Source organism: Mytilus edulis, chromosome 14 (genome assembly GCF_963676685.1).
Source record: "Mytilus edulis chromosome 14, xbMytEdul2.2, whole genome shotgun sequence".
NCBI lineage: Eukaryota > Metazoa > Mollusca > Bivalvia > Mytilida > Mytilidae > Mytilus > Mytilus edulis.
Genome location: NC_092357.1, coordinates 24,306,306 through 24,332,111, shown reverse-complemented (window position 1 = coordinate 24,332,111; position 25,806 = coordinate 24,306,306). Strand labels below are relative to the sequence as shown.

The 25,806-nt window shown below is 32.9% G+C and overlaps 1 protein-coding gene and 2 long non-coding RNA genes across 3 annotated transcripts in view; 1 reads left to right on the top strand and 2 right to left on the bottom strand.

The window, feature by feature from the left end:
• The window catches only part of LOC139502678 (chitin synthase chs-2-like), a 36,146-nt gene extending 11,491 nt beyond the window's left edge, over positions 1-24,655 (top strand). The window contains exons 2-16 of the mRNA XM_071292211.1: positions 6,421-6,524; positions 7,705-8,242; positions 8,798-9,753; positions 10,283-10,382; positions 11,513-11,613; positions 12,456-12,538; positions 13,339-13,447; positions 14,044-14,197; positions 15,240-15,447; positions 16,709-16,909; positions 18,494-18,891; positions 20,153-20,317; positions 20,807-21,018; positions 21,782-21,906; positions 23,470-24,655. Of these exons, the coding sequence (XP_071148312.1) occupies positions 6,442-6,524; positions 7,705-8,242; positions 8,798-9,753; positions 10,283-10,382; positions 11,513-11,613; positions 12,456-12,538; positions 13,339-13,447; positions 14,044-14,197; positions 15,240-15,447; positions 16,709-16,909; positions 18,494-18,891; positions 20,153-20,317; positions 20,807-21,018; positions 21,782-21,906; positions 23,470-24,557 (4,521 nt within the window). The 5' untranslated portion in view covers positions 6,421-6,441 and the 3' untranslated portion in view covers positions 24,558-24,655. The remainder of the gene's footprint in view (positions 1-6,420; positions 6,525-7,704; positions 8,243-8,797; positions 9,754-10,282; positions 10,383-11,512; positions 11,614-12,455; positions 12,539-13,338; positions 13,448-14,043; positions 14,198-15,239; positions 15,448-16,708; positions 16,910-18,493; positions 18,892-20,152; positions 20,318-20,806; positions 21,019-21,781; positions 21,907-23,469) is intronic.
• Positions 1,572-3,510, bottom strand: LOC139502464 (uncharacterized). Its single transcript, XR_011658854.1, has 3 exons — positions 3,147-3,510; positions 2,625-2,718; positions 1,572-2,076 (listed from the first exon to the last, which is right to left on the bottom strand). It is a non-coding gene; the product is annotated as an uncharacterized lncRNA (long non-coding RNA).
• On the bottom strand, positions 4,197-5,873 carry LOC139503534 (uncharacterized). The gene is made up of 2 exons (XR_011659123.1): positions 5,577-5,873; positions 4,197-4,271 (listed from the first exon to the last, which is right to left on the bottom strand). It is a non-coding gene; the product is annotated as an uncharacterized lncRNA (long non-coding RNA).
• Positions 24,656-25,806: the final 1,151 nt, after the last annotated feature.

Here is a 25,806-nt window from a genome sequence, read left to right as displayed (position 1 = left end):
ATCTAAATGTGATATACCAAGGTGTATGTAAATCTGCTGTTTGTAGAAAGCGTGATCCATATCGTTGCTTTACATCAGTCATAGCTGCTGTCAACACGTTGGTTCCCAGTAGAAGTGGTACTAGCTGGTTGTAAGAACTGTCTGGAACGACTAACAGTAAGCATGGCTGAGGATCTGCTGATGTAGATGTACCTGGTAACTGTAAATCTGCTGAGATGTAACCAAGGTATGGCATGTTCTGGCCATCTGCACATTCGATGTTAAGTATCTGGTTGAGTGTCTGAATAGGACTGTCAGCAAGGTACTGTCGATGGAATGACTGGCTAACTGTACTGACTGTAGAACCAGTATCTAGTAGTGCTGCTGCTTGATGTCCATTGATGACTACTGTGACTTCATTAGGGCTACCAAGTAATCCTTCTGTATCACCTGATAACTGTCGTTGTTGGTATATCTTAGCTTCAGTGTTCATCTGCTGAAAGTTACAAGCTTTTCTAGTGTGATCCAATCTAACACAGCAGGCAAAGGCATAGTGGCCTGGTTGTCCACATCTGTAGCATATAACAGGTTCTCTGGATGGTTGAGATACATAAGTCGGAGTAGGAGCAGGTTGGTATTCAGCTTCTATCTGGTCCCAGTATGGACGTTGTCTGTTGCGTCTTCGGTGGCGACGACGTTTTCTGCGTGGTGGATAGTACTGTGGAAAAGTGTCGTAAGTGTTGTAGTGTTGGTCATACCTGGCGTTGCAATATTGCTCATTCGGTTGGTCATACATGGCTAACGGTGTAGACTAGTGTACCTATAAACATTCAATTCATTCACCCTAATTCAAGTTCAATATTAATGCAACAATCTAATAAGTGTCAACACCACCACACTTAATGATCAAATGGAAATTTTTAATCAATATTAAAAAATAATCAACAATGTCTATCTTCAATCTCAAAATCTAGATACTATCTAACTCATTCTAACTCAGTGAATGTCTAATATGTAAATAATATGATAATAAATTTTAATTCATATCAACTTAAGTTCCAAGTCACTAAACAAAGTACATCTATAAAACGATATATATACTGTGTATCTAATACCAACTAGCAATGTTCACATAAAACATAATGTGTGTTATAATTGCTAAGTTCAACTGAGCATTGACCTATACCATGTGGGTTATAGTTCAATGTAAGTACAATACACTACAACTGTATACCGAAAAATAAATTTAAAATATAAAAGTGTATGCTATATTCTATGTAGCTATGCTACTGTAATCTACAAAGTATGTTTATCACTATCAGCAATACATGTACACCATGAAAGAACGCCTATATAAACAAAGTGTACATGTCCACTGACAGACTAAGTTCGTATCCAAGTAAGCCTCGGAAAAAAAAAATAAAAAAAAAATTTTTAAATGTATAAATGTTAAAGTATGAAAAGGTCAAAATGTAGGACGTAAAAAAAAATATTTAAAGTCCCAAAAAGTGGATGTAAAATTTCAAAAATAAATTATAAGTGTGTAAATGTTTCAAATGTATGCTAAGTTTTAATGTATCAAAGTGGTATACAGTATATAATGTAAATAAATATGTCCTACCTTAAACTAGAAAACTATTCCAATAATTACACTGTTCCACAAAAGTATAATTAAATCACAATATTTCACAATGTAGAATAATAAAAGTTCAGTTTTCCAAAAGTGAAAAACAAAAAGTCAAGTTACTATAAGTAACATCCGGTACTATAATGTCATCCGGTAAACTGTAAACAAACGCACGTGGACGATGATCACATGGGTCGGAATGTAAGTAAACATAAGCACGTGGTAAAGTTCATCACATGGTACCATAACGGAAGTAAACAAACACACATGGTCACTGCATACATGGACTCGAGACATCTAATGGTGGTCACTGACATCACATCTGGATCTCCACAAAAACTGGTATGTGCCATCAGCCCAACGAAACGTGGGCGCCATTTGTAGTAGGTGGTTTTCTATGCGTTAATGAATAACACCAACAAGAGCTAAGGGTTCTGATGCTTTATTGTACCAGTATGTAAATAACAAGTCTGAAATAGCAATACAACATATATAAATAACAAGCTATTTCGTATAACATAAATATAATACTTTTACGAATATCACAGGTTATATAATGCAGAAATATTATATAGAATACCTTGAACTGTTATGAACTAAGTAGCAAGTAAAATGTATTGCAAGTAGACAATGTTCAATGTTTACATTCTATGAAATTGACATCGGGTGTCACGTGTACTTTTACAATTGCTTGACCTTTGAATATATACTAAATCGGAATGTGATACGTAATTTACGTGTATCTGTGTATTTGTATTAAATACTGGTTTACCTTACAAACGGTATATAATAAATGTTACATCTACATTTATTAATAATGACTTCATTAAAATATATAATACGTATAATAATTAACTACATAATATCATACAACAATCATAAAGTTGCAAATATAATAATCATAAAGACTTATGATGTCAATATTATCGATTCATTAAAAGCTCCAAATTAACGGGAGGTAATTCATGTTTACAATACAATATAAACAAAGTTAAACTATAAATAAATATACTCTTACCACTTGTGGAGTGAGTTGTACTACTGATAAGGTTAACGGCACATCATATACACATCACAATCATGTGTTCTACATAATTACATTACATGGAGTCCTGAAACCAAAATACGAACATAAATACTCGGACTCTAATTATAAAAATATACAACGCAACAAATATTCTTTACTCATTCATATTTGTACTTGGTAAAAAAACTATTTACTACAAAACTATAACTTTATATAAATGGAAACACTTTTCCGTCTTTCACTTAATAAGCCGTCATTTATAAAATATAGACTATTCATGACAATAATCAAATAGTAATGTACGCAAATTAACAATACAATTCTACCGTGGCAAATAAACCGTAGATTATAAAATCATATACTTCTAGCTTAATAAAATACTATCATGTACATCTCGTGTACTTGTGTTACATACATGCGATATGAGGAGAACGTTACAAAACAAAATAGAAACTTTACTAAAATATCGTTTACGTGAAAAATATAAATAATGTTAATAAAGAAGTAACTTACAGTATTCTATAATAATGTTGTCCAAAATATATAAGGTTTACAGGTAAACTATGTGGTCAAGATAAACAGACATAAATTCAATGGACTGTCATGGCTATCGTCCCGTGGAAATGTACAGGTACAAAACAAAGGAAATTAAACTTGACCGCGAAAATATTAACAGCCAATCAAATACAATGATTCAAGTAAATCCCTAATGAATATTCATAGAAAATAACGTGAATATTACTATACATAAAAATAGGGTTTGCAAGTAATAATTTAAACTGAATATACAATATTCAAATACGTAATTAAGCTTTATAATAAATATAGTAATTAAATAAATGATTTTTACAATATATAAAATTATCATAAAAATCACTCTGCTACAATTCATGAAACCATGCAATACTCTTTGAATGCATGTTTGGATCAATCACATGGAAAAGATAGAATGGGATTTATCCCATACTGCATGCTAACTTATACAAAAAATAACTGAAAAGTGTCTTCTCCTACTACAAACTATTATAATATCCATCATGACTTTTGTATAAAAGAGCAGCTTCACAAAAACAGCAACTTCGAATTCTCCTGTTCATGTGAACCTTTATATAAAATAAGGAGATTGGTATGATTGCTAATGAGGCAACAACCCAGCAGAGTTCAAATGACATGGATATTCGCAAATATAATCACTGCTCGGCCTCCAATATTAAGAAAACTCCATACCATATAGTTAACTGAGAAGGGCCAGACATGTAAATGAGATACAACGCAAACATGAAAACTGTCAAATTGTTTATATGATTTTTAATACAAATCTTTAAAATTCTCCGACATATCTGACAACAATGTGTTTCTTGATGTTTGTTTCATTTACTTAATATATGTCTGTGTACCTTTTTTTCGCTTTGTGGTTGCTGTCAAAATAATGTTAACCCAACATTTTTGATACTGTGATTTATTTATAATGATTGCTGCTTCAGTAATTAAAAAAAAATCTTTGAATCTTTTTTCTTATAAAATTGAACCTTGAAGCTGTTTATGATACAATGAAAATTCGAATATTTATATAGATTTTTTTTTAATTCTTCACATTTTACACATGACATCTGTGTCCCGAAATCATCATTGGTTTGTCTACAAAATAAAGTAAATGTTAAAATCATATTAATTTTTGGTCACCAGCATAGCATATATGAAAAACAAAATGTTTGGAAAAAAACATCATATAGAAATATACATTTAGAAATGTCTTGGTGCAAGCTGAATTCCGCTACGGGATGCGAGATTATCTCGCTGTGGTGATGACACGACCCATTGGTGGCATTGGGTTGTTTCCTGCTCTTTTGTTGGGTTGATGTCTCTTTGGCACATTCCCTGTCCGTGTTCTCTATCAAAATCATGCATGAATTTTTATCATTGTTTTAGGCCATACAGTTGCCTATACTTGCTCTCATCCACCTCCTTTGAACTTGGGGTGGATAGTTGTCTCATTGGTATTCATACCGCATGTTCTTACTTGTATAATGTTGACCTTTTGGTACTTTTATTCTCAATTTTTGTTTAAGTCAACAAGATGTCCTCTTAATCATGTTGATGTCTACTTTTGGTAATGTATGTCATTGGGTTCACCGATTGCTGCCTCATTGACACCTCCTTTCATTGATGCTGCATCTATTGTTTTACTGTCTTGTTTTGCATAAAAACAAATTTACAGTGTATTCCTCATGCCATGGTTTTGTTTCAAGGTTTAGAAAGCCAATTGGTATATATTCACTGACAACATTTGTATTCTTTTATGGACTTTTTTTAGTGTGAAAAAAATGCCTCTTAAAAGTGCAAAAAAGTATTTTTCTTTTTTAAGTTGACCAGTCCAGACTTTGTTTACTAACAGTATGTTTAAATTACTTTTCATAACAACGTGTCGCACTTCTTATATGTTTGTATAAGCTAAATGCATTTGTTTTAAAAAAAATCGAGCATAAATCATTTTGACCGTTTGGTGTATGTACAAAATCAGTGGCATCTTCTAGATATACTTTGTTTGTTTTTCGTCTGCTTATGTTTTTGAATTGCGTTCCCTCCTTCAAAAGTGTACAACATTGCGCATCTCTCCTCCCCCCTTTTTTTTTTTACACATATCAAAATGCAAACTCCTTTATACACTACATATAAATACAACAAACTTATCTTAGATGAAGTGCATATTTCGGCGTCATATCACTTTTCCATCAAGTATTTTTAAAGTTAACAACCCCAAAATGTATTTATAGCGTACACACGACTGTTCGAGTGGTCCCAGTCAATACAAAAATTGCCATTTATTGTATAATTAGTAACTTGCTTACGTAGCACGGACATGCATGAAAGAATATATAACTACTCGCTGTTTCAGTTTGCATTAAAATTTATGTAACAGATTGTGTTGTTATATCATCTTACCAAGGTTTGATGTGCTGTTATTTTCCTTCGCGGTCATGGAAGCCATGCTGCCTGGTGTTTTCCACGACTTGTATGTCGTCACAAACAAAATATAAATAGCTTTAAACAACAATCGGTACTCTCGGGCTTTTCAATAGTATTATCGTAATATAATTTCTTCCGAAGTCAATAACCAACTTCTTGGTTATTCGTCTTGGACATTATCCTTAAAAACAAGCTAAAAAAGCCGATACTATTCCGAATGTCATAAATTACCATTTTTATATCACTTGTCATCCAGACGCTCTACTTTGAAAAATAAAGCGGCTGGATGATCGAGACTACTGCACAATCTGTTCGTGAAATGTCCTAAATATTCACCTATTTTGGTATATATTTCACAGCTGGATGGCTTTAGGCGCGATAAAACCCCGCTCGCATCTCTTACTTTGTTTTATTAGTATTATGTATTTCTGAACATATACATTTTAACTCATTTTCTTCATTTTCTTCAAAAAATAAAAAAAGTTCGTCTGTTTATTTATCATTCTACATTAGACATTTATGGCATATACAGTAAAAATGACATTTTAGGATCCGCACTTTACATACACTGTTACTTCAATAACATTTACTTAAATTGTCATGGATTCGTAAACAAACTCACGCTGAATGCAAAACTTTTATCAAGTAAATCAATTTCCCCGTTTTCTCCTGTCCATTTTTTTGGTTGGAGGGAGTGGGGACGTTGTAAGTGGGCAAATCGTTTTTTGTATAGTTTTTGTTTCTTTAGGGGGTCTTCATACACAAACTTCATGTTGCTTTTTTTCTAACCTACATTTGTAAATCAATATTTATTCTCAAGGTAACTGTAGAGGTCTTTAAGATGTCAGATAGACGGAGATTAAGTCAACAAAGGATATCAAACGCAGAGCATCATACTTTGAAAACAAATAATGACAATAAATCGTAAGTAAATGAGACAACGTATAAGTATAAAATCCTTAATCAGTTTATAGAGTATATATATCATTTTTAACTTAAACAGGTCGACACAAACCAATCACATCATGGAAAAGACCTACTTCAAGTCTTGCAAAAGATACAAATTCTTCTTAGGTTTCGAAAGAAAAATACTATGGTAGTTCGCCTCGCCACATATTCTCATGTACCTGTTTAAAGCCAGAAACGCGAAAATTGAAAACAACGTAAAAATCTACGAGTGCGTTGGATAAAAACCGCAAATTTTTATACGAGTGCATGTATAACAAATTTCGTTGTAGATGCGTCTAAAAGCAGCACTACATCATCAGAAAGACCAAAAAAGTGAAAAAGTATATTCTAACAAAACGCATTTGACTAACAGGTTGAACAACTGATGTTCTTAAACACTGGTGACTCCCATTGGCGATTGCCAAACAAAATTGATCACAATTTGTAACAAAATGGATCTTAATATTAATTTAATACCAAACAGAAAACAATAAACTTTTGGAATCATATTTAACTTATGTGCACTTATATAATGTATTGTTGCACTTAATAATATAATATACTCTGTAAAAATGGTCATTATTCTGTTGAGTTATTTACACGCACATGTGTATTAGATAAAGGCAGTTGTAACATTATGAAATTCTTGAATTTAAAAAAAAAATGATAAACCTAGCAGAAATATGCCACGATCTTAAGTAACAGAAGCATGTGCTCGATTCTCGCTTAGGAAAGAAAATAAATTGTTCATATATATTTCTTTTATTTTAAAAAAAAATTAGGATTTTCAAATATTTTGGTCTCGAGTATCTCTGAAGAGACATCTAGTGTCGAAAAAAATGTTTTCATTATAATTGTCTTTATTTATTTGTTGTATATGCTTCAAAACTTTGCATTTATACGACAAAAACTACTAAACTAGCCACATTTTGAGACCTATTTTGAGACCTTGTCGTTAATAATAAGACATTTTAACACTTGTATACCATGTTCGATTGTAGTCCAGAATATGCTTGAACTATTTGCCACTGGATGTTAACAATCATTAATCTTCTTTTTTTTATACAATTTGTTATCTTTTGCTTATATTAACATCATTCTTATTGTAAATAAATAAGTTTATGTTTCTTTTTGTTTCCTTCATTTTATTGTGTAGCACTGAAGACGCCGATTTACAGTGGAACGAATCAAAATGTCCACCACCAGAGAAAATACTCAAAATTGCATTTGCTATTTCTCTCTTTATCATTGTTCTCGGGAGTGGTTTTATAGCCAGAATAACCTTCCATATATTAATCTGGCACATAAGTCCTCCGATTATGTCTTATAATTCCAACATCAACAGACTTGGTGGAATGCTGGAGTCTAACTGCTCAGTAAGCAGTGAATCAGACTGTATGTTTCAGTTAAACTGTTCGGCCAGCAATACGACAAACACATGGCTGGCGTCTTACTGTTCGGCCTGCAGAAGCTCAGACTGTTGGTTGGCGTCTAACTGTTTGGTCATTAATGGATCAGACTGTCAGTTTGAGTCAGACTGTTTGCAGTCAGATCCATTCTCTGCAGTAGATGAGATATGGATTTGGGCAGTATTCCTGGTAATTGTTGCCCCCTATTTTCTTACATTTTTGTCAACATTTTTCCGAATTTGTTTTAAAACGAATAAGAGATTGGATTGGAAAGTTCTTTTAGCAGTAAGTATATAATCGTTATCATAATTGCTTCGTTGTCTATAGATAGCAGATGTAGTATGAGTGCAAATGAGTCAACTCTACATCTAATTCACAATTTGTAGAAGAAAAAACATTATATATCAGAGTACGCTATGATGTTAAAATAAGGTGTGATATAATTTCCAATTAAACAGCTCTCCACCAGAGACCAAATGACATATAAGTTAACAAATATAGGTCACTGTATGGCCTTAAACAGTGAGCAAAACCTTATTTGTGTGAACAAAAAAAAATTAACAGAATGAAATATAATATACAGCAAAAAACGACAACCACTGAATTACCGACTCCTGACTTGCGACACGCATATACATGCAGAATGTGACGGGATTAAACATGTTATCTGGCAACAACCATCCCTTTAAGTGGGACATCGGAGTAACAATACAATATATGAACAAATTATAAAATTAAGAAGAAAAGGGTAAACGCATGTATGAATATCAAATATCATTTCAATTTCTGTTTGTGTCGTCGACGTGTATATACAATGTATATGCATCCTTCTCTTTATAGGCCATGGCTATAGAAACAATCCACTCCATTGGTGTTTCTATCCTTGCATTCCTTGTGCTACCTTCATTTGATCCTGCTTCCGCTTCCGTTATATATATGGCGGTCGCATTGGTTCCAGCAATTCTTAACGTAATTGACAAAGTTTTCGTCGAGCGATTGCAAAAAAACAACAAAGTATCAAAATGTTCCCTCTTTGATGAAGCTTCGTGGCTTTCTTTTTCTTTTCCGCTTCTTGGAATTGCTTTCCAAATTATTGGAATTATTTTAATTGGATTGTACATTCGAAGAGGTTGGTTGTCTGGGATATTTGTAATAGCAGCCTTGTTTACATCTGTTAAATACTGGGAAAACTTCATCACCATGGGAGACGAAGATTCTAATCTCTTGAGGCGTCTTAAACGTGAATTACATGTTGGAAGAACAAAAGTGACTTGCCTAGCTAATATCTGGAAAATAATAATAACTTTTCTTGCCGTCATAACAATATTCACAAGTAAATCTGACGATCCAACGGCTGTGTTTAAATCACTCTTTAACGATGGCAGCGCGACCATATTTTCCATTTTGGGAGAGCAAAACATGGGAGACAACCCAATCTGTCAATACAACGTACCGTTATTAGCAGCTGCCATAACCATAATATGCGAGTACCTATGTTATAAGGCTACCAAAACCGTCTGTGCTATCAATTGTCAGCGATTCGGATATGTCATCCCTATGATTATTTTGCCCGTTGCGACAACATTCACTTTGGTGGGATTGATGCATACTCCAGACATCTTGAAATTTGAATCATGTGACCTACTCTTTTCTGATTGGTGCGTGCAAGGAAATGGAAATTTGGTAGACAACTGTACTGAACTTTTTGCTGCATTTTTCCTGTTGTACTTTTCTATTCTATTGATAACCAGACACGTTTGGAAGGTTGATGGTTACAAGCACGGAGAAACAGCACGGTGAGATAAATTTTAGTATTTAAGAAGGGAAAAATATTAATGAAACAGTAATTTTAATCAGTCTCTATGGCATCAAAAATAGGTCTAAGAAGATGCGTATGTATACAGTTCTTGCACACTAAAACACATTCGTTAATCGTGTACTAGAATAATATTTGAATCTTAGGAATACGCACGGAATACGAAACAGTTTTAAGTCCGATAGTGAGTAAAATTAAGAATGGAAGTAGAGCTTCATTGGTGTAGCCGACCATAACGCAAAACTGTCATTGTCGTATCTTACTTACCAGCAGTGTGATCTCTCTTTAACATAGAAATAGTAATTTTTTATAATTTTGAAAAAATATAATCAAAATATGATATATATAGCAAAGGAATGAGACAACTCTCGACAAGAGACCAAATTACACAGAAATTAACAACTAAATGAAGGTCTTTCATGAAAAAATAAAAACAAATTATATGACTCACGATAACATGGATAATATCATTATTAAAATCTATTATCAGATTTTTTTCATTCTTTTAGGATATTCGTCCAACCCTTTTATTGTGGAATGCAAATTGATATATCCTTGTTGTTGAATCGTAGGAGATATGATAAAGAATATGGCATTGTTCACAAAAAGGTTAGTTCTTACCATTGTCATTTATGTAAAATTTCAGTCCTTGTATAATATGATGAGTTAATTAACATACAATTTAGCGAAAATTGAGTTCAAGTAGTACATGTACGAAAACAAGTTATGTTACAAGAAGACCCAAACAAGATAGAACCCTGTTATATCTACGGAAGGACAATTATGAGAGACAAACGAATGTACGAAAGATATTATATTTAAAAAAAAAATGAACTTGATCATACGAAATATCAATACACAGTTGTGTATAGAAAAACGTTCCCATGATTAAAAATTGCTTAAGAACAAAATACATTGATTGATTGTTGGATGTTACTGTCAGCACTTTTTGCTATTTAATGGAAGTCGAATTTTGTTTTTGTTGATGTTAATAATGTAACCGGAGTATCCGCAGAGAACCGCTAGTCGATGAAAATCGTTGTCGAAACTTAAATCCCCGATAAGTTAAACAAGCGGAAAATAAACTTCTCGGACCATTTGGCCACCGAGGCTTTCATCACAACAGTTTAAAATCACAGTACTTTCAGGGTTACGGCCTAATGATGTAGGACTCTAAAGAGGATGAAAATAAAAACACACTTTAATGATCGAAGTAAACGTGAAATAATTGTGAACCTCATATGAAAAAAATAATGCTAATAAACGAGAAAGCCACGTGAGCTAAAATTAGGAGTGAAATAAGGGAGCTACCATTTGATTTTTATGGGGGGCTAGGATGAAATTTGAAAAATAAAAACCGGCAGGACAGGAGTTTTGATTAAAGATGAGACACTTGCAAAAAAAAGTCAGGACGACAATTTAGGTAAAAAAAAGTCAGGATAATCTAAAATAAAAAAAAGGCAGGACCGAACAGAGTGAAAAATAAAAATGCAGGACAGAGATTACAGATAAAAAAATGCATAAAAATCAAATGGTAGCTCCCTAGGTGAAGATGTCACAAAAACAAATACATAATTTAAAACAAATCGGATTTTTGTGCTTTTCAAATGCTAAAAAAAACTATATTAGTCTAAATATTGGTTTTGTCGTTATATTATTCCTAGCTCATTTTAATGTACATTTGATCAGTTTGATGTTGTGATTCAAACTAACATAATGTGTTATCTTTCAATTTTCAGAAATTTGAAAATAAGAAAAGGAAAATGTTGTATGCCTGTTGTGCCACAATGTGGCACGAAACTGCTAACGAGATGACACAGTTATTAAAATCATTATTTAGGTAATTTCTTATAAAAAAACGGAAGATGTTGTATGATTGACAATGAGAGAACTCTACACTAGAAACCAAATCACACAGAAACTAACAACTATAGGTCACTGTGCGGCTTTCAACAACGAGGAAGGCTCATACCACATAGTAAGCTATAAATTCAAACGAGAAAACAAACAGCGTAAGTCTTGTTTTATTGAATTTTTATTCATTAATATGCAGTATGCACTATTAAAAATATTTTTGACCTAAACATGCAAGAAATATTTGCCACTGGAATTTATACAACCAACAATATATCAACCATTGAAAATAATTATCTGATTACTGGTAAGCAAACGTGCGTATTGTCTTCTTTACATGTTCCCTTGTAAGATTCAGCAACAAGGACCCCATTTTCCATCTCAAGTAAGATTGGGCAACACGAACAACATTTTTGTTAGTTAGATGACCGGTTCTTCTTACACAAATGGCAACTGTTGTACAACTCAAAATATGCAAAAACAAAGGTAATTCAAATGCACATGAGTACACACCGGCTTTTAGATTGGTTTTGTGTTGCTCAGACTTTAGATTTCTATATTGGTTTTTTTACTGTTGTGTTGCTCAGACTTTAGATTTCTATATTGTTTTTTTTTTACTGTTGTTTGTTTTTCGAATGTATCCGTTGTTCGAATTGGTATTGACATTTTATTTTCGATTGATGAGTTTCAATATATATCCTTTTGTATTTGTTCGCACTCTATTCCATTTCCGACACGACTAATTACAGGTGAAAATGATGATTTTAATTGTTTATGTATAACTTAATGTTATTTGGACTTCTTTTAATCCTCCGACATTTGTTTTAGATTAGATATGAAGCAATTTACAACAGAAATGATAGCAGAATCTGCAAAAGACGACGACAAGGTTGAACCATTTGATTTTGAAGGTAACTTGTCAATGCACATTAAACGGCTTTTGCTCATTTAAAAGATGGGAAATTGATCAGTTAGATTTTTAAGACATAACAACCTCAAACTAAAATGGTTTTAAATCGCTTTCATTGATTTCTTTGATCAACAAAAATAAATATTGCCACATTTTAAACAAGCATCTTTTTTATGTACCTAACAAACGGGCGTATTTATGATCTGCTAGCTATATATAGTATGAGTAATACAATTATTATATCTAATACCAACCAATCCTTAATCATGTTTTCATTGACTCTAAAATATACAACTTCCTCTCAGAAACCACTTTGACAATTTACTAATAATTTAATGAGGATCTGAAATAGTCTTCTACGTAAAAAGTCCGGGACCGGTGACATATATAACTTTATGAACCGGAACTTAAAAAAATCAAAGCAGGGTTCCAATTCGTAAATTACATAAGTAAATTCAGATATGCATGTTATATTTGCCACTGGACATACTCACAAATCTGTTATGACATCAATGACATCCGGTATTATTTCCAGCTCCTTGGAATAAATTCAATGTGACCTGATAAAAACATATATATAATCTACAAAAACAATCCTCCCTTGTTTCAAAAGATTTTTTTCATTGTGAACTCATTAGCATTTTTCATTGTGAACTCATTAGCATTTTTCATTGTGAAACATACTAAGCTTTGTACACAGTTCTAAAGAAGAAAATTGGCTTTTGTCATATTTTTTAAACACAACCTTTATGTATTCCTATAAGCATAAGCTAACCTTCCTTTTTCATTTGAATTTTTCAGCTAACGTTTTCTTCGATGATGCTTTTGATCCACCTAAAGAAGGTCAATCTGGTCCAGACGTCAATGATTATGTTAAAACTTTTATTCAGGTTATAAACGAAGCAGGAAGGTGAGTAAAAAAGACAACGGAACAATATCGTTTAGAATAAGGCACACCTCGACATAGTCATATTATACTATCCACTACGTCAAATTTAGGGTACCGGAATTTTTAGAGGTTTTCATGTGCTTTCGAAGCTTTTCTGGATTTAAATACCTTCGATTACGCGCGGTCGCTCAAACCCAAATACTAACTTATATAAACGTTTGATATGTGCAATAAAATACAAATCTTCAGAAGTTTAAGGGAAATTAGCTACAATTTATATTAACAGTTTTGTTTTGTTTCTATATCATGAATAAAAGCTCAATGTTGTAAAATATTTACCTCGAGACAAGTAAAAAGAAAAATAAGTAAGTGGAAAGAAATATTTGTTTAGTGATGTACTTATCTAATAAAAAATATATATGTTTAAAACGTTAAACACAATTATCAACAAACTTCCAATAATGTTAAACTGATATCCTTTAAAAATTAGTTTACTATGGTCGTGTCTGAAATTACGAGCTCTATTTACTGCATCAACGTGAAATTAAAAAAATGTAACATCCTGTTCGTAATAATGTTTCTACATGGTCAAACTTTCATTAAAATACGTTTTGTAGTGCTGTCCATGGGAAAAGAATAACAATTCCTGACGGCGAAATGTACAGAACGCCTTACGGCGCAAGGATATATTGGGCTCTCCCTGGAGGAAATAAGCTCGTGGTTCATCTAAAGGATAAAAATAAAATTCGTCGTAAGAAACGATGGAGCCAGGTATGTATCACGTAACTCCGAAACAGCGGTGACGTTGATTTACTTAATTTCGAAACATGATTTTCCATTCCATTTATATCTCCGTACTGACTGAACACAACAGGGGACACTGCTATCGCTGTTGAATGGTATATTTGATAGATTTTTCATATTTAAGCTTGAATTTGATTGTTTTATATGACCAAGTAAGTTAAAATCTTTAACAACAACCAATTGAATCGAATGACGAAAATGTCAAATTTGAAAAATCTTCCTTAGATGCATTTCGAATTTTAGGCCGAAATTAACCCTTACCGGACCTTCTACTAATTCATTTAAGCTAAACTAGTTTGTGAAAGGAATGGATTACAAGAGTGGGACAAAATAGCTCTAAGAAAGGCAGGTAGCTCTTTCCTAACATATTGATTTAAGATAATCAGACAAAAAAAACTTCCAAATATGGTAAACATAACATTTGAGTAAAATGATTGTTCCAGTCGTTCTAGCTAAACAAAATTTTATCGGACAAACTTGTTTCAATGAAAAATTTGTAAAATGTCAAAATTTGAATTTTATTATAAGAAAAATTATGTAATTTATTAGTTAATGTACATGTCCATAAGTGAGTGTATTTTTATAGTTCGTTCTTTTGTTGTACTGTTAAACCACTGTCCCATGTTAGAGTGAGGGTTCGGATCCCGCTAACATGTTTAACCCCACCACATGATTTATGTATGTGCCTGTCCAACGTCAGGAGTCTGTAGTTCAGTGGTTGTCGTTTGTTTATGTGTTACATATTTGTTTTTCGTTCATTTTTTTTACATAAATAAGGCCGTTAGTTTTCTCGTAGAATTGTTTTACATTGTTTAATTGGGGCCTTTTATAGCTGACTATGCGGTATGGGCTTTGCTCATTGTTGAAGGCCGTACGGTTACCTACAGTTGTTAAAGTCTGTGTCATTTTGGTCTTTTGTGGATAGTTGTCTCATTTGCAATCATACCACATCTTCTTTTGTATAGTAACTGTTTCGGGAATATTTGTTTAAGATGTTTCTCCTTTTAAGGTAATGTACATGTTTTACATTCTGAAATGGGCCCTTATTAACCAGTATGGAAAGGCCGGGCTACAAGAGGCAGCAGAAAATACATACCTATTAGCTCTTGATGGAGATGTCGATTTCGAACCGGAAGCTATACTAAGCTTAATGAAGCGAATGAATAAATCGCCTCTTGTTGGTGCAGTCTGTGGTCGAATTCATCCTATTGGTTCAGGTATAGAACTATATTCTTATTTTGTCAATTCATTATAACTTTAGGAACGTTTTCTGTAACATACACATTGCACGTCGGTGAGAGCTACAATGTATGTGCATACTCGCCGACATTTGTTTATCTAAATCATGATCTTTCATCTTTATAAAAAAAATAAAGAGAATGATGCTCTATAATTGCCAATCAGACATCTATTATAACACCTTCGTCATAAGACAAAGCTGAAGAACAAAGACGCAGACAATTACATATCGCTGCAAGACCTTCACAATCGGCAAACCTTCATATTTTTACATAAATAAGACCGTTAGTTTCTCGTTTGAATTGTTTTACATTGTCTTATCGGGCCTCTTATAGCTGACTATGCGGTATGGGCTTTGCTCATTGTTGAAGGCCGTACGATACCTATACTTGTTAATATATTAAGTCTAAACATATTTATTTAGAGTGGATTAGGAAACACGTTTTGCAACTTATATTAATCCCTTTCAACTTAGCGGGTGCGAGTGCTGCATTGTAGCGGCATTAGCCTACTCTTTTTCGAAATCTACAAGGGTGTCTTTAACGTCTTATAAAAGTAAACCTCTTTTGTCTTTTTGCTTATGTCAATAATCTACCAAACTACTAACAGCAGTAAACAAAATATGGAAAACTAAAGACTGAGCAACACGACCCCTCAACTTCTACACAATTAAGGAGGGATCACAGTTTACTTAGGTTTGCTCCACACGTCTGTTAGGTAACTAACGTACACTAATTATGTATGTCACATTTGAGGGAGAAAAAAAACTGGATTGTGGTTAGTAATACGACAAAAGGAACATATTCGTCGTCATCTGTAAAACAGATTTTAGATTTTACAAAACGGTGATCCAACTCGTTATGGTGTCTGTAAATTTTTCAAAGGGATGATTTTAACATTAATCCTTTCAACTTTTGGCATACTGGTATCTTTGTGATTCAACCCTCTATTAAGGAAGTCATGATATAGGAATGTAAGCTTTGGAATATAATACCACATGAGAGATATATACATGTACTCCTTGTGCAGGCGCTATTGGGATGTTGCTACACAGAAATGAAAATTTCACAGTTGAGAATCCGAAATCCTTTCTTTTATCGTATTCAGCCCCCATTGGCTATGCCTAGATGTAAATTAACTTAGAAGACAGATCTAGAATAATTGATCAACGTATGTCACCAAACTTTGAAATACTTAGTTGTTTTGTTTTGTGACTATATTTTAAAATCATCATAACAGGTCCTATGGTATGGTATCAGAAATTTGAATATGCTATCAGCCATTGGCTACAGAAAGCAACGGAGCATGTACTTGGTTGTGTTTTGTGTAGTCCGGGATGTTTTAGTTTATTTCGCGGATCGGCCATTCTCCATCCTAATGTCCTTGACACATACACGACAGACTCCACAGAAGCCGAACATTTTATCCAATACGATCAAGGTAAAATATACTAAATTTAATTTGTCATATTTTTTTTTATTTTGAGAATAATGGGCAAAAAATGTTGTGTGAACAATGGACCAAAATAAAATAATAGAGAGTCATGATACGGGGCGCCGAATGGGACTCTTAAGGTTTTGTACAAAATTCAATTCTGTCATAACAAAATCATTTTTGTCTTACAAAACTATGTGCTACAGACTTGTTTTGTGAGAACTTCAATTTTGTGATGACAAAATTCATTTGTGTAGACAAAATTCATTTTTGTAGACAAAATTCATATTTGTCATGACAAAAGTCAATTTTGTCTAAAAGGTATGCAAATATAAACATATTTGCATACAAAATTGACTTTTGTTACCTGATATGGAAATTAAATCACAAAAGTCAATTGTGTGAGTTAAGATTCAATTTTGTGAGACAAAATTGACTTTTGTGAGACAAAATTAACTTTTGTGAGACAAAATTGACTTTTGTGAGACAAAATTCAATTTTGTGAGTCAATTTTGTTGAGACAAAAGTCAATTTTGTTAATTTTGTTGAGACAAAAGTCAATTCTGTCAATTTTGTTGAGACAAAAATCAATTTTGTTGAGACAAAAGTCAATTTTGTCAATTTTGTCAATTTTGTTGAGACAAAAGTAAATTTTGTCAATTTTGTTGAGACAAAAGTCAATTTTGTCAATTTTGTTGAGACAAAATTCAATTTTGTCAATTTTGTTGAGACAAAAGTAAATTTTGTCAATTTTGTTGAGACAAAATTCATTTTTGTCAATTTTGTGTAACAAAAGTCGATTTTGTATGCAAATTAGTTCACAGAAACCAAACTAAACTAATTTGAATACAAAATTGACTTTTGTCGCCCAATTTTCAAATTAGGTAACAAAATTCAAGTCTGTGTAACAAAAATGAATTTTGTCATGACAAAAGTGACTTTTGTCCGCTGATAGATAATTTTGTATGACAAAATTTTAAATTTGTAGTATGATACAAATTTCGTTAAACTGAACTTATTTTTGTTGAACAAAAGTCACTTTTGTCCGTACAAAATTGAATTTTGAGTACAAAACCACAAGAGTCCCATTCGGCGCCCCGTACATGAGGGGCAAGATAATGATGGATAAAAAGAATCGAATTCGAGGCAACGGTTCCGTAAAATTAAAAGAACAACAACAAAAAAAGAGAAGCGAAAAATACACGAGGAACATTAAAAAAACAGCATTGATTTTAATGTAAAGCCAATCGACAGAAGCAAAAATATTTTAATTTACGGGGAATATGTCATTGCAATTAAAAAAATGTTGACTTCATCATAAATACTGACACTCATTTTTCATATGACAAAAGTGTGATTTTCTTTTGTTTTGAAAACACTGTTAGCGTTGATTTTAATTTAAGGTCAATCGACCGAAGCCAAAACATTTTAATTTACGTGGTATATATCATTGTAATAAAAAAAATGTTTACTTCATCAAATAAACTGACAAATTTAAGATACATTTTTTATTTTATTTTCAGTTATGCCCTTCAATGGAGAAAGTGATCAATTTATTTTATTTAATATTCTTTTTCCTTAACATAATAGGAGAAGATCGATGGTTGTGTACATTGCTTCTAAAGCAGGGATGGAAAATTGAATACTGCGCAGAGTCAGATGCATACACATATGCACCGGAAGGATTTTCTGAGTTCTATAATCAGCGTCGAAGATGGGTGCCGTCGACCATGATTAACGTCCTTGATGTAATATTGGACTGGAAACAAATTACATATAACAACGAGAATATATCTTTTCTGTATATTGTCTACCATTCAGTTCTGTTTGCGTCCGTTCTGTTGACACCAGGTACCATATTTATGCTGGTATTTGGTGCGATTATACTTGGTTTTGAATCAATTCCACCATGGTTGTCGTTGGTACTGAATCTCATTCCAGTTGGAATATTTCTGATTATGACATTGTATGCCTCGCAGCAGCGACAGGTTTGTACATATGCTTTGATTACATGGAAATCACCCCCCCCCCCCCCCCCCCCCAGTACATGATGTATTGTATTATAGGGTTATTGTATGAATATTGGGGAATATTGTCCCGATTAGAATTTTATATTGCACGAGCTTTCGAGTGCAATATATGTACATGTTCTACCTGGGATATTCATGCAATAACCTTTTATTGTATAGCAATATAGTATTTAAAAGTTAAAATTTCGTCGTTGATGACGTCATGAATTTTGACGATTTATTGCACTAGTGCAATGTTGGAATTTATTGCACGCTTACTCTTGGTTACTTTCTGTGGGAAATATTTTATTGCTATGCAATAACTTGATTTATTGTGTTGTATTGATTTGTATTGTATTTTAAAATATTGTTTGTTTTTGTTTTGTGATGAAATTGGCCAATATTTATTTGCATGTTTTATAAACATGGGTTTGTGCTATGTTATTCTTTTAGGTTTAAAGATGTTTGTGGCCACATCCACTTGAAACTGATTATAAATGTACTCTACTATATATGTCAAATAAGGGTTTTGAGTAAATATTATTGGTTTTTATTATTAACTGAACATTATGTTTTCATGTGTAAGGAACATAGAACATTTAACCCCGCCCACATTATTTTTGTATGTGCCTGTCCCAAGTCAGGAGCCTGTAATTCAGTGGTTGTCGTTTGTTTATGTGTTACATATTTGTTTTCGTTTATTTTTTTTACTTAAATAAGGCCGTTAGTTTTCTCGTTTGAATTGTTTTACATTGTCTTATCGGGGCCTTTTATAGCTGACTATGCGGTATGGGCTTTGCTCATTGTTGAAGGCCGTACGGTGACCTATAGTGGTTAATGTTTGTGTCATTTTGGTCTTTTGTGGATAGTTGTCTCATTGGCAATCATACCACATCTTCTTTTTTATATATCATATTCTAGATGAACTATGCAGAATGGTGTATGATGGTAAATAATGTTTTAGAGAAATCAAATAAGGAGTTTTGCTGTTAGTTGGGTTATGAATAAATATGTAAGCATAGCTACATGCATTATTACACACAAGAGCTTCAAATAAACCAAACGAGTATTGGCTTACGACTAAAGCCTTTACCATTGCAACTTTTTCTGACACATTTATGTAAGCTGTCGATATTTCAATCTTAAAACATATCTTGTGAGATAACTGAGTTCAAAATAAATGAATGTATTACAACTACGTAATTTAGGAAAACTTTATTTTATATCATCTATTTTTCAGATTCAATATGCCGCTATTTTATCTGCCATATACGTGTTTGTTATGGTAATTGTGTTGATTGGCGTTTTACGAACTACTATCGTGGAAGGATTCTGTTCCACTGCCACGTTTTTCACCATAGCAGTTGGAGGTATTTTTATCATTTCGGCTATAATACATCCAAAGGTATGTTAAATGACTTCATAGAGTTATTCTTAATGCTGCAAAATGCCAATGTCATATTTTTTACCGTTTGTTCCAAATGGTGTCAACAGAAAATAAAGAAATATTTATCATTTTAAGTAAATAATTTTAAAATTAAATCTTGGATAATTTGAATGCTACACTCATTTGTTAGAAATTAAAATGCAATGCTCCTTCCCACTTCTAAACAAGTCTATATAATTTCTGAAATAACGACATAAAAGCGCATTGAATTGCAAGTATGAAATAAGCCGAGTGTATTGATGGCAATTGATAAGTATAAGCATAATATTAAGATGCAAAAGATCGAATGGTAATAGTTCAAGTTAAATTAACTTTCAATTTTCAATGGACTATGTGGCGTTTTGGTTTTCTTAACCCCTTATGACCATGTATGCATACTGTTGTTGAAATGCTGTGTACTGCATTATACACATATTAGTTCATATAAACGAATATTCTTCATTACAGGAAATACTATGCATCATACCAGGTTTGTTATATTTTTTGGCTATCCCAGCAATGTCAATGCTGATGTTCCTTTACTCCATTGGTAATCTGCATGTTGTATCCTGGGGAACCAGAGAAGCTACACCAGACACAGAGGTCAAGAAATCAACCCAGAAGCATAAACCAGAAAAGGACGAAAAAGGCTACTTCTGTTCTCTTGGAGATTTTTTCGGGTACTTTTGGCATTATTTGCAGTATTTTTTGCTTGGCTATACTTATTGTCCGTTCTTGGTTTATAAACTCTCCATATTTTTAATGAGGTTTTGATTTTCAATTATTTAAGCATTGAGCATCATTAAAGAGAGATTCGTTGTAAAAAATGGGAACCATTTATGTTATTGGATTACATTGACGCCGATTATATCTTCAACCTTTAATGTAACCACACGGCATATCATCCACCTATTATATCCCCAACCTTTCGTGAAATTCACTTTAAAATCACCCGCATTTCAAATCATCTGCCAAATAAAAAAAGAATGTGTCTGCGGACACAAATGCTTCCAGTCAAGTACAATGTATTACCACTTTAAAAAGTTTGAAAGGGGCATAACTTAAAAACAAAAAGTGACTCAATGTCCAAATTTTAACTACATGTATGTCTGCTAGTTTTGGTTCTCAGCACTGTATATAACTTTCATAAGATTTAAATGCGAAAAACTTAAGTGCAGAGTTGTCAATGGGACAGTTGGGCGGAAAACACTTAATGTCAAGTTGACTACGGTAGGGCAAATTGTAACATGGGAAGGACGTATCTCTAATCTTTGGTTGGCATATTGTTTAAAAGACTATGTAATCTGAATTTAGATCAAACCATTCGTACTCTGAGGGAAAACGAAATTAATAATTGCTTTGTAAGAGTAGGTGATACTATTATATAAGAACAATATATTGGTGTGTCATCTTAATACTTAAAATGTTTGTATGATATTGCAGTTGTATATTTTGTCCAACAAATACCTACACAAAAGAAGATTTTCTTTATACGAATATGATAAATAAAGTGGACAGAATAGTTAAAGGTGAAAAGGTTGACGACGAAAATGATGATACAATTACCAGTAAGTATAAATCAAGTTCTAGAAAATAAAAGTGAATGAGAATAAGAGACGTATGGATTATGATCACGAGACGGCAACCTATCATAATGTATGATTTTGTTTTATTGAATATTATATTTAATATAACTTGACATGGAATAACCCAGTTTTTTTTTCATTTATAAAAATGCAACGATATTGAGTATGCCTAAAAACCTATATCGACCAAGCAATATTGCTGCTATTCACCGGTGAATATTCATTTGTACAGGAGTTAACTACCTTTTAAAAAAGCATCATAGTCGTATGTATACAAAACACAAAATAATTCTTTTATTTAGGCCAATAAGCTTTACGAATTTTTATAATATATTACAGTAGGTCCGTCGTGTGCTTTTTAACAGGTATCTGTAATGTTCCTCAAGGGCATTCTACTGTTAGTTCAATATATATTTAGAATTGTCAACCCTTAAAGTTTGATTTTCTTAATAATATGGTTTACCTTTTCTTGGAGCAATCTTTTTTTGTATATTGATTTTAATAATAAATCAGTCTGGGGATTTTCTCTTTTTGATTTTTTTATGCCCCACCTACGATAGTAGAGGGGCTTTATGTTTTCTGGTCTGTGCGTCCGTTCGTCCGTTCGTTCGATCCTTCACAGTCCACTAAACATAGAAAATGAAAGTGTGAGTTTCAGGTTAAAGTTTTTGGTCAAGGTAGTTTTTAAAGAAGTTGACATGTTCCCTATGGTATGATCTTTTTATGCCCCACCTACGATAGTAGAGGGGCATTATGTTTTTGGTCTGTGCCTCCGTTCGTTCGTCCGTCTGTGCGTCCGTTCGCTTCAGGTTAAAGGTTTTGGTCAAGGTAGTTTTTAAAGAAGTTGAAGTCCAATCAACTTGAAACTTAGTACACATGTTCCCAATGATATGATCTTTCTAATTCTAAAGCCAAATTATAGTTTTTACCCCAATTTCATGGTCCACTGAACATAGAAAATGATAGTGCGAAGTTCAGGTTAAAGTTTTTGGTCAAGGTAGTTTTTGATGAAGTTAAAGTTACATCAACTTGAAACTTAGTACACATGTTTCCTATAACATGATCTTTCTAAACATAATTCCAAACTAAAGTTTTGACCCCAATTTCACGGTCCGATGAACATAGCAAATGATAGTGCGAGTGGGGCATCCGTGTACTATGGACACATTCTTGTTAATTTTAATGGCAAATTAGATTTTTGTTCAATTTCACGGTTCATTGAACATGGAAAATGATAGTGCGAGTGGGGCATCCGTGTACTTTGGACACATTCTTGTTTTTATTTTGTCATACCGTGATTTTTTGGTAGCTTAACATATATGATGTCGATTTTTCACTGTCGAATGTAGTAAAAAGTCCTAAATTTGGTTCCATGGTGTCCGGTCGCAATTTTGTAACCAAGATCATGAGAGGCTTTGAAGCACTTTAACTGATTTGAAGAAACTTTTTTGAAATACTATTGTGTTTAATTTTTAATGAGTCTGACTTGATAAGTTAGTCAGAAAACAATAAGTCTCATTTATATCTGTTATTTTATTGTGAAAGCTGATGGAAAAGGTCTTACAAAGAATACAGATGAAAATTCAGCAACAGTAGAAAACGTGGATAGAAGTACAATAAAAGATAAGAATGCGTGGGATGACAGGAAATTCAAGACAGAAAATGACGAGGAATACCATTTGATACCTGATAGACATGTCAAAGCAATTCCAAAAAACGAGACCAAATTTTGGAAAAAATGTATCAGGAAATATCTAAAACCCATCAACATGAGCCCGACAAAAGAAAAGAAAATTCAAGATGATCTACTTGACTTGCGCAACAGAGTCTCGTTATTTGTGTATCTATTAAATGGCGTTTTAGTTACTGTCATGTATGCCCTGACCCAGGTTAATGTTTTCGAAAATGATTTGACAATTACATTCTCTTGTGGCGGACGAGACGATAATAAAATAGTTCCTATTGCCATTTTATTTGCTGTTGTATTTGGAGTTCTTCTTTCAATCCAGTTTATCTGTATGCTTTACCATAGGTTTTCAACACTGATACATGTTGCAGCCAATACCGATATCTGGGAAAGTGAAAAATCAGAAACGACAAAAATAGACGAAAAAATTGCGTCCCGTCTCGTATCTGCTGAAACCCATCGGTCGAGGAAAAAAACGGAAATATCCGACAAGGATAGAACCGTATTAGATATGAATAGATCGATAATAAAACAAAAAGAAACGAAATTTAGACAACTATCGGAAATTGTTGAGGAAAATATGCAAAAAATGAAAATCGATGTGGATAAAATGAAGAGCCTTGAAAAACTTGAAGGCTCTGTTTTCCAGAAACGTAATAGCAAGATCGCGGAGCGATATGCAATGAAGTGGAAACACCACGGGAAATCATTCGGAAGTATAGTTGATCGGGTATTATTAAATGAACGCAATAAAAAAAAGTCCAATGCTGATAATTGCATAGACGAAGAAAAAACAACGACGCAATCTACACCAAGTATCTTGAGGAAAAACCAGGTAGATCCGGCCGATAAGGAAGAGATAAAACGACGACAATCAGTATCGTCGAACGATGACGATCATATCGACAATCAAAGAACTCCCGTAGAAAATGACAGCATCGTCTGACTGCATTTAAATTTAATACATCAGAAAGATCATATTAGTAGATATTCTTTATATCTTTTGTGGACAATTTGAAGAAAAAAAAATAATCATATTTTCAGTATAGCGATTGTTGCACTATGATTTCCACTATGGCATATTTCACTCCTTTCTCACATATATTTAGCGTGGTGATCTGGTGGAGGCTTACACATATAGATTATAAATTAAAACACGTGAAGAAATTAAAAGTTGCTTAATTCAATTTATACTGCACTCGTGCTATTTGAGCAGTCAAAATGCGTTGACTGTATATTCCTATGTCATATACAGTCACTGACCCATATCACTTTTCCTCATGAATATTTAAATAGAAGTTGCCGAAATGATATTTAATTATTCATACGACCTCTTCAACCTGTGCTTGTTTCCAATGCATACAACGATGCGTGCAACGACTTAACCTGGTTTCTTTTGCAATTATTGGAAAAACATATTTCATCTGTTTAATATTTTTTGTTTGCAACCTATAAATCATTATGTTTTATGGTTATGGTTGATATTTAAGTCCATACTCAAACGATTTCGTTCACCATCGAATGTGGGTTTCCACAGATAAATGTACATTTCATTTTCATTAAGATAATTAAAGCGAGTATTTCTATTTTCAGAAGGTAGCTTAATTCTTTGCAAATTAAATTGAAATAACTCTAACCTTTTTGTTACAACTATCGACGTATCACCCACAAGCCCAGAGGAAATGTGCAGAAATATCTGAGGCAACATAATACCGGTATGACCTCTCAAGGTCACATCCGATGTAAAAATTTACAGATAAAAAACGACTGAGATACAGAAGGTGTACTTTATCGCAACTGTCAAATTGTTTGAATTTTGTAGGCTTAACCTTTGATACATGAGTAAGTAAATAGCATGCACTGAAATATTAGTTAGATCTACCAGGTCAATAAATTATCAGTAGCTCTCGAGACGATAATTCTTAAAATATTGCTTATCGATTCCGTGTACTTGCAAGTGACGTAAGCCGATATCTTTTAAGACCTGGTGTAAAAATATTCTCGAAGAGTAAAACATATAATACTAGAAACACAGAGTGTCAAAAAATACATAAATCGCAAATTTAATAACTTTTCAAAAGCTGTTATATATTAATCATCTCCTTTTGACGTCCGTCTGAACCTGATTTACACATCGCAAAAGGTTGTATCTTTAATTGTTAAGGTTGTGCTTGACATATGACATTTCTTCAAGG